Below are 9,945 nucleotides of genomic sequence, written 5' to 3'. Positions count from 1 at the left end.
CATAATGGGACAACTCATAGAACCATCTAATTCACAAATTTCTTCTTTAACTGTGTCCAATCTATTATTTATGCCAGTTGAGCATGCTCCAATTACTAGATCTAATCTCTAAATGGTTTTCATATGTCCGTTACTGTTTTATAATTTCATAAGTATTTGAAGATCCTTATGAATAGATCTTTTTGATCATCCTTATACTTGAATCTCATTTTCTATAAAATTAATTTTACATGGTATGAATGCAGTTTGTTGACATATTTTGAAAATTTGGACCATAAACTTAAAGGTTTTGTTTTCTCATTTTTGTCTCATTCTACTTTTCCTTTCTATCCTTCCCTTTGTTCCTCTGGATCCTAAAGGAAATGCAGAACCAAATCTTTGAGAACTTCTATTTATGTGATGCTTTTATGAATTACTTTGCACCCATTCACCAAGCTTCAGAACAGCTTGGCTGAATTCTAGTCCAAGAGGCTAGATAGATACATCTTGTAGCATCATTATGCTCAGCTTTCTCTAAACAAAGCCATTGACAGTTGCCAACAAACAGAAAGGTTTTATTTTGTTAAACCGTCAAGAAAGAATGCTGGGTGTGGTGGCGCATGCCTTGTAATCCCAGCACTCAGGAGGCTGAGGCAGGAGGATCGCTGTGAGTTGGAGACCAGCCTGCGCTACATAGTGAGTTCCAGGTCAGTCTCAACTACATAGTGAGACCCTGTCTCAAAAGAAAAAGGCGGGGGGGAGCTAAGGGGAAGGCAGTCATATTTTAGCCTTTTCCTTAAAGTAGATCAGCCCCAGTAACCTGATCCATGTATTGTTAGTCTCGAATACTCCACAGGAGCCAATTTCTTAAGTGCCACCACCAGCTAATAGATTTGGAGCACACAAGGCCCATGGCTTCTGCTTTATTCACCAGTTCACATTTCTATGCCATTTTTGGTCCAAAGAAACGCTTAGCTTATGTGGGCCCTGTTATTTCTAGTTTGACCCTTTTTACATTTTCCTGTTAGTACTAGAAGCAGCAGCAACAATAACTATTATGTGTTTGGAGAGGGCACATAAACTCATGAAATGCCATCTCAGTGAAAAAGTCTACATGAGAAGTTTAAAACCACACACGTACCCCGAGCAACCATCCACATATTTCCTATCCTTAAGTGACTGACCCTATTCTATTTCTAAAGAAATTAAGTCAAAATGTGAAGTGCACATTTTAGAAATACTAAATACAAACTTATCTTTTAATAGACTATTGTAAATTATAGTTCAAAGCCACTTAATCATGGAACATTTACGTAATTTTATTTCTCTGAACCAAAAAAAAAGTGCCACTGATAAGATGCTTGGAATTCAATTTTTTTTAAAAAAAATCCAGTCACAACTTAATAAAACTTGAAATGCTTTTTGGGGGGTGTGGAGGACAAATGACTTTCTCAATAGCCAGAGAGTTGTGAATAAAGGAAAACTTTGTGGTGTTTATTTAGAGAGTATTACCCCTTGGAGCCAGCATTTGCAGTAATGCATTTTACATTAGCATGCCGCATCAGGAAATCCTGACTTTTTGGTGCCAGTGGGGTAATTAATATCAGTTCATGTTTTCAAAATGGTTGTGTTTAGGTGGGAATGAAGACTGCGAACTAACATGGAGAGCTTGAAGTATGAAAGCTTGCTGTGAAGCGAGATCTTGGGAAAGAAAGGAATACTGAAATTAATGAACAGGAAACAGGATTTCTTTGGGTAGAACGATACTGGTACTATAAAGCAAGATACAACCACACCACCTTACTCTTAATGTACTAAGCATTAACAGACATAATCCCCTAGCACAGCAATACTGATAGAACAGGCCATATCAGAGTCCTAAAAAGTTACAAGTATATAAATTAGTATATGAAAAATAACTATTAAAAAATACCTCCTGTTGCCATTATAGTTACATGTTATTTAAATTTAACCCAGGATAAATAATTAGAACCACTATAGGTAAAAGTTGAAAATGCTTTTAATATATGTTTTTCTCGAGGAAAAGTTGGCACAAAATCTAGATCCAAAGTATACATATCAACAATGAAAGCCAGAAAATTAAGAAAACATTAAGAAACGTTTAGAAAAAAAGCTAGACCAAGCTAGTCATAGAAACCAAAATAACTTGATTTTACAAGATCCTACTTATACAATTCTCTATAAAATAGAAAATATGCTACAAAAAATTTTTTAACTTGATAGATGCAAAAAAATTATAATTAGTAAATTTTACCCATACTTTTAAATTAATAAAATCTATTGTTATTAAATGAGGTATTCCAATTCAAATGATGGAAAGTTTGGAATTATCTTGAAAGAAAATATTAAAGAACTTTTTAAATTTCATTAGACAAGAACATAAACTAAATGACTGTAAACTATATACATAATACACGGAAATGTATGATTATTACAGCGTGTATCATAGGGTAGTACGAACTAGCCATCTACTACAGGACCTATACTGGAGGTATAGGCTTTGCTGCTACAATGAACTGCTTACTAAGATAGAAGTGTTATTTCTCTCATGTCAAAGTCCAAGCTGATATGAAGAAGAGTAGCTTCATGAGCTCACTTGGGGATTTCTGATTCTACCTGCACTGCAATTCTTTATAGAGTATTTTTAAAATCTATAAGACCAAAGCTCCCCAACAACAGGCCATGTCCCAAGCTCACAGGAAACAGAAAAAAACGCTTTTATGAATGGGATCTAGAGGCTGAACACATCACTTCAGCTTACATCCTACTGGCCTGAAATTAAGTCATGTGACTACACAAAGCTATAAAATAGCATTTTAAATGTCTATAAGTAGGCAGCCACCCAAGACACGGGGTTATCTTTAAACAAAGAGAAAATTAGTGTTTCCTGACACAGATAAATAATGAAAACATTTTAGAATATTTGGGATTTCTTACTTATCGATTTTTAACATTACTTTGCAAGTGTAATTATTATGGGCTGGAGATTTAGCTCAGTGGCATCACCGCCTGCCTCACAAGCACAAGGTCGTGAGTTCATCCCCTGGTATCACAAAAAGAAAGTAATTATTATGAAACTCTCAGCCTATTAACACAAAGATTACAACCTGAACATAAATATCACTCACATGTTTAAGTTTTTAAACTACGAATATCCGAGGAAAATAAGATATAAAAATACACATTTACCCATATATAACATATGTATATGTATGCAATACACACATACACGTTTCTATTTATTCATGCGTGCATAAAACATTACCCTTTTGCTCTCAAAAGTTCCCCAGATTGAACAGTAAATTACATGGTCACACTTTTTACATGTCATTATTGAACTAACAAAAATTATATTAAGTTGTTTATGAAACTTAGGTTTGTAAGGAGTAAAACAAGATTTTCTATTGATTTAATTTTTTTTTCTTAGTAACCCAATAGCAATAGTTTGGGGCACTATAAAGATAATTAGCAAGGCATAAAAAATTGAAGAGTTTCTAAATTTCAAACAAAAACTGTCTAAGATGTTCTAGTCATTCTATATAAAAACGCATTTTAATAATTCTCTTAGTACTAAGAAGCTAGTCATTGTTTATACCTTTGCAGGTAACTCTTAAATTTAAAAAACCACCTTGCTGGGGGTGGGGGAAGACAACTCAGAATTTTATGGCAATTAAGTTAAATAATTATACTTAAATGAATTTAACTAGCCTTTGAAATGGGACAAATAAAACATGCCTTAACTATAATTTTTTAAAGAGTAAAATGTCATCTCAAATCACTGGAAGAAAAATGGTTTATTCATTAACTGATGTTCAAATTAGTTATCCATGTAAAAAAACACAAATCCCCCAAATCATATCATGTACAGTAAGTTTCAGAAAAATGCAAGCAAATAGAAGGATTATTTTTATAAATTTTCAAGTTAGAAGATTGCAAGTCACAAATTTTTTACTATATGAAAATCTTAATACAGTAAAAGACATCATAACCAAAGTTTAAGAAGTAATGGCCGGGAAAGACACCAACAACACAGAGAAGAGACAGAGGCCTAGTACACACACAGAGCCATGCACACTTCTGGATGTATGTGCAGGTGGGCCTTTTCTCACTACAGGTGGGCCTTTTCTCACTACAGCCATCACAACAAAGAAATAAAGAACACTAAAAGGAGTTTAGACCAAAAAAATAAACTGTCATTAAGCATTTGAAATGATGTTCAACCTACAAATAAATAACATCCTAAAAACATCTGCTAGAATTGTAAATATCCATAAATACAGTAAATTGATGTTGGTCACTAATACTTTTTTAGGGCGTACTTTTTTAGGGTGACCTAAGAAGTCACCCTACTTTTTAAATGTCACTTAAATGTCCACAGCTTTACACCTAACACATTAAATATGTACTACATAGAATACTCAGATCACGCACGAGTGCGCACGCACACACGCGCGCACACACACACACACACACACACAATTCTGCCAGGTAATTTGTGAAAGCTTTTGTTTTGCAATGAGAAAACTTTAGAGACAACACAAGAATAAGAGAAACTTCAAGATATTTGGTGATAAGCAGTTTAAAATATAATTCTATTTAAAAAAAAACAATATATGTGACTTATGTGCATAAAATCAATTTGAGAAAAATGTACCAAATCTAGAATAACTGTTTCCTTTAAGGTATGATATTATGGAAAATACTCATTTTATGTAATATATTTCTTTTAATCTTTATTTAACATGACTTTTTTAAATAAAAGCCATTGGTTTATACATAAGGATTCTGAGATCAATTCTAACTCAGTGCTAACAATGAAAAGACAATTTCAAGAGCAGTAAAAGTCCTTAAGGTCCAAGGTCGTTTTGTGTGTGTGTTGTTTCTTAAAAGTATTTAGCTTTTAGAGATCCTTACTGAAATATTTAGGGATTAAACAAAAGGTTTTGCCTCAATGTGTGAGATGGTGTGTAGACAAAATTATCACTTGTAAGTAAATAAACTGAATGACTGGAAAATGGGAGAGCTCATGGTGCCATCCTCTTCATTTTTGTGCATGTTTCAAAATTCCACTAAAACAATTAAAACCAAAAGAAATGCCACGTGAATAAAGCCACAGAAAAATATTGTGATTTCAAACAACTAACCTAAGCCCACAAGTATTTTGAAATATTTTGTCAATAATCGCCCCGATATTTTTATTAGTAGTGTTTTACTTCTGGAAATTCTATTAAATCAAGTGATATTTGTTCACTATAATACATTTTGATAAAAGGAAACTTTTAGTTTCAGAATATAGATTGTATGGAAACGTCAAATTTGGTAGAAAGCTACTGCTAAAGTTATACTTCCTACCAGGTATCAAAGGAGTAAGGTAATTTTTGTCACCACCAATTAAAAACTTTTACGAAATAGGACTGTTATAAAACAATTAAACCTTGCAAATGCAGTAGTCTCCAGGAAGAAAGTCCTGGAGGAAATTCTGCTTATTAAAATTGCAATTTTAGTTTCCATTAAAAGGAGAATAAGACAACAGAAGATGGGTTGGCAAGACAAATTATTTCTTAATGTCAGTTGAGCTTATTTCAAATGAGATAACGTATCTACACTAGGTTGGGTTCAGTACAATTTTGTCTCAACTCATTTATCTAATTCAGTCATCTTGATTATAGCCTCATGGACTTCATTTTCAGAGAAAGAGTTCTGTAACAAACAGCCTACACAACATGCTGATTACTGAACAGTTAATTCTAATTAACTTGGGCATGGCAAGAGAATTTTGATAAAGTCCTAGAATACAAATATAGTCTGCTTATACTGGACTAACTTATACAAAAACCCACAGCACAGTCTCCAGACAAAACAAGAGAGTCAAACAGATCTAATTTAAAGAAACAAATGAGAAAATTAAAATCACAAATAATTTATTCTTTGTTAGAGTTGATACAGTTTTAAATAGCAACAAAGTACACAGTGGTGGAAAATTGGCACAGAATCTCTCAGCATTTCAATCACAATAAGGCTGTCCATGCTTTAGCTGTTCAAACCTGATGTCCATTTTCTACTGAACAAGTTGAAAAAGACCCTATTCTGATCTTAGGACACACACATTCTCTCTCTCTCTCTCTCTCTCTCTCTCTCTCTCACACACACACACACACACACACAGACACATTGAAATTCCCACTTTTGATTACAGTATGTTGAGAACACTATGTTCTGCTTATTCAAATTTATGGCACCCCTTCTGCTGTTTCCACTTAGAAGCGGGAAAGACCAATTCAATTACGAAGACTACATCTTATTCCCTGGGGACAGGCAACTGCGATGGAAACAGCAACTTACCTTAGGGCTAGATGTTTTCAGATTATGCTTAAATAACTGTGGTTAGAAATTTCTCAATGCATGCTTTGCTGCCCAATGCATTATCCCTGAATTTAACTAAATAATCAGGCACAGGACAGTCTCAAGTAATGATTAAATATGTCATGCTTATAAACAAGGAGATCTAAAATGCAACCTCTACGTTTTTAATATAGATCAGAATAAACCTCATCAATAAGCATTATACTAACCATTTCTTTGGGCTATATTAACCAACATAAAAAAGGGAAAAAAATATAAGAATGTTCCTTTATAATGGCATTATTTCCAGTTAAGAAAATTGAAATAAAGGTTTGTAAAGTCTCCTGAATTACTATCTTATTATATAAACCAATTATCCTGCTAATGTTAAAAAATAAAATTACTGGATCAATGTTGACTCTTCTTTAAAATTATTTATAAAATGTTTTTTAATGTTATATACTAGATCTTCTGATTATTAAAACAAGATAAAATGAACACTTTTGTTTTCAGTTATTGCTATCTTAGAAAGGAAAGTTCCAACTCTTTTTACATGAAACGTGCTAAAGATTCTTCAGATCCAACATAAAGTAATTCTTATTGCCTTACATTTTAACATTTTAAAACAGTATTATAAATGATCTTTATAAAAAGGTTTTAATCCACAAAACTGGAAGGCTTTTAAAAAAATGTATTTTTACTCAAAACAGTATCACAGTGCCCTTCATCACCTGACAGATAAAAGGGATTTAAGTTTCCTCTATAAGAACATGACAGTGGACATATGGTGTGTTTTTGTCTTCTCCCTCACCTTTAGCTTCATTGTACACCATTTTGAGACCAAAACAATCAGGCCATCTACTACACTTCAGTCCACATTAATAGAGGATTTCCCATTCTGTCCAGTGCGTAGTGTACCGCCTTGCATATTCAACACATGAAATAAACATAATATACAAAATATTGCTGCTGTAAAAAGTGTACATTTCCCTCATCCCCTTACAAAAGAATATGTGGAAAAGTATTAAATTCCCTTAACCTCCATAAACATACAAAGCTGTTCACACCTTCCAGTCGGTAACAGTCCATTTGAAACACAGTTCCAAAATCACTGCAAATTAGTTATGTCATTGCATTTTCTGTCCAATGTTGCCATCTAGAGTAGAAATGTGAAATCAAGAGTATTTTTTGAGCTACTAAAGCCTTTACAACTAAACCACAAAGGCTACTTGAAGATGAAACAGCCACTTATCCACAAGATTTTTCCAAAAAACTAGACGGAATGGAAGGATCTCTTCACAGGGAGGCGGCCACAGTGCTGAGGTGACAATATGGCTGCTAGGAAGTACTGGCTACTGGAATGTGAGTACTCTCACTGTTGGTAATTTCCATACTGTCCCTAAAAGACAAATACAAAAAAAAAATTAGATAGTAGTCTGAGCTAAATTAATTTAGCATAGAAAATTACAAATAATTTTAACGTTGTCATATAAAAAAGCAAATGTATCTCCCGTGAACAAAACTTTTCATGCATTAAATTATGATATCATTCAAGTGCAAGTGGTTTAACAGTACAAAATATACAAAGGTTTGGAAAATGAGCCTGGAACAAATTTGGTGTATTTGTTGAACTGAATTAAGCAATGATGCATGAGAAGGTCTAGTTGTGAACTTTGAGGTGGTATACAGTACTGTACGAGTTACACCCCAGTGTGACAACCTTGTGAGTATACAGCTTGATGTAATTATTATTGCAAATTAACAACCAGAGTATTTGGGATAAGCAGCAATTGAGAATAGAAACATATTTGAGAGAGAAAGTTAAAGAATCTTCCATTCAAACTAAAGAATTTGTGCCTTTCCCTGAGGCCAACAAAGAAGAGGGAGTCAGCAGAGGTATTCATATATGCAGTAGTATAAAATCAAGGAAACAAAATCAAGGAAAGTTTGTTCTGTTTTGTTGTTTTTAATAAAGCAGAACTGAAGAGCTGGTGGCTGATAGGATGGAAAAGTGAATAATGTCCAGGAAATATCTGTTAAGGTTGGTGTGAGAAGAGAAGGAACAATCTTTTCCTCTAAAACAGAAGTTGGGCCAGAAGCACATGCTTCTACTCCTAGGATTCTGGGAGGGTAAGGCAGGGGGAAGGCAAGTTTAAGTTCACCCCAGGCAACCTAGCGACTTAGTGAGTCCCAATCTCAAAATAAAAAATTAAACTAAATTAAAATGGGTTGAAAAAAAAGGGGTTGAAGGGACAGCACTCTACTGCCCTCGTATGTGCACACATCCCACCTGGTCAAAAGAAACACCTTATGTTTACACTTCTAACTCACACAAATGATGATCTGTAAATACTGCAGGGGTTGGGTGCTGGGAATGAAGCTCAGAGTGCCAAGGCCTTGGCTTCCATCCCTAGGACTGCAAAAAATTAAAAACGGAAGAAAAATGGAAGGAACATACTAGAAAATCGGTATTTCATTAAAATTTCCTTAAATATGTTTGAAGCAGATACTCATGAAAGCACCTGTTTTCCAAAAACAGTATTTATCAAAAGTATATAATTAGTTAATCGTTTCCTTTGGCTAAATTTCTACAAATCACATTAAAATGTCTTAAGAAAAGATATGTCAGAGACAAAATACTTCCATATCATAACAAACAGTCCCCCAAAAGTTTACATTTCCACAGCAGATATACATGATAATCTGTGGAATGTCATGTCATGACTGCTCATACATGATAATCTGTGGAATGTCATGTCATGACTGCTCTTGGAATAAAATTAGGCTATTTAACATTAATATAGTTATATTCAGCTAAATTGCAAGTCAGTGCTCATCCAGCAATACATATGGACAAAAGAGTATCACATTTGGGATTTGCTTTAACAGTAACACCTTGGATCATGGATACTTCTGCTCGCAAAAAATTCAGTTCACAAACAAAAGTGTTCAGCAAAATTATGCTTCTGTTCACAAACTCTGCATTGGGAGACAAACATAAGCATGGCCATCTTCCCCATACAACAAGCACAAACATAGCCATCAGCCCCAAAATCGTAAAACAAATTAAGTTCATAAATCAAGGTACCACAGTACTATGAAAAAAATTTGTATGGAGGTGTAGAAGAAGCAGTGGCAAAATGTTAAGTGTTATCTCTTTTTTTTTGTATTTAAGATTTCTATAATAAAAAGTTTTTTAAAAAATAAAGGTTAATGCTTAGCCTACCATATACTACAGCTGAATTTAGATCTACTGAGCTGAATTTAAATTCTAACTTTACTGCAAACTTTCCATTTGAGCCTAGAAAATCTTTGAGACTCGGTTTTTTTCACCTATGAGACAGGAGAGTAGCATCTTCGCTCTGGGTCATAATTTCCGTTCTGTAACAGCTACATGAATTCTCACCTCATTTTCTATTATACTTAAATGAAAAGGTCACAAGGAAAGGTTCTGAGACTTGTACCAGGGTACCATGGCACATACCTATAGTCTCAGCTACTTGGGAGGCTGAAGCAAGAGGACTGCTTGAGCCCAGGAGTTTGAGAACATCCTGGGACATACTGTCCAACACACACACACACACACACACACACACACACACA

At 34.1% G+C, this 9,945-nt stretch overlaps 1 protein-coding gene across 2 annotated transcripts in view; it reads right to left on the bottom strand.

Moving 5' to 3' along the window:
- Nucleotides 1-6,818: 6,818 nt before the first annotated feature.
- The window catches only part of Ss18 (SS18 subunit of BAF chromatin remodeling complex), a 70,411-nt gene continuing 67,284 nt past the window's right edge, over nt 6,819-9,945 (bottom strand). For both annotated transcript variants that reach the window (XM_010643640.3, XM_010643648.3), the window contains one exon: nt 6,819-7,741. In XM_010643640.3, the coding sequence (XP_010641942.1) occupies nt 7,715-7,741 (27 nt within the window). In that variant the 3' untranslated portion in view covers nt 6,819-7,714. The remainder of the gene's footprint in view (nt 7,742-9,945) is intronic.

This window comes from Fukomys damarensis, unplaced genomic scaffold (assembly GCF_012274545.1).
Source record: "Fukomys damarensis isolate Sample0158 unplaced genomic scaffold, DMR_v1.0_HiC HiC_scaffold_30, whole genome shotgun sequence".
In the NCBI taxonomy this organism is placed as follows: domain Eukaryota; kingdom Metazoa; phylum Chordata; class Mammalia; order Rodentia; family Bathyergidae; genus Fukomys; species Fukomys damarensis.
Note: the sequence above shows the minus strand (reverse complement) of the source record. Positions and strands in the feature narration are given on the sequence as shown.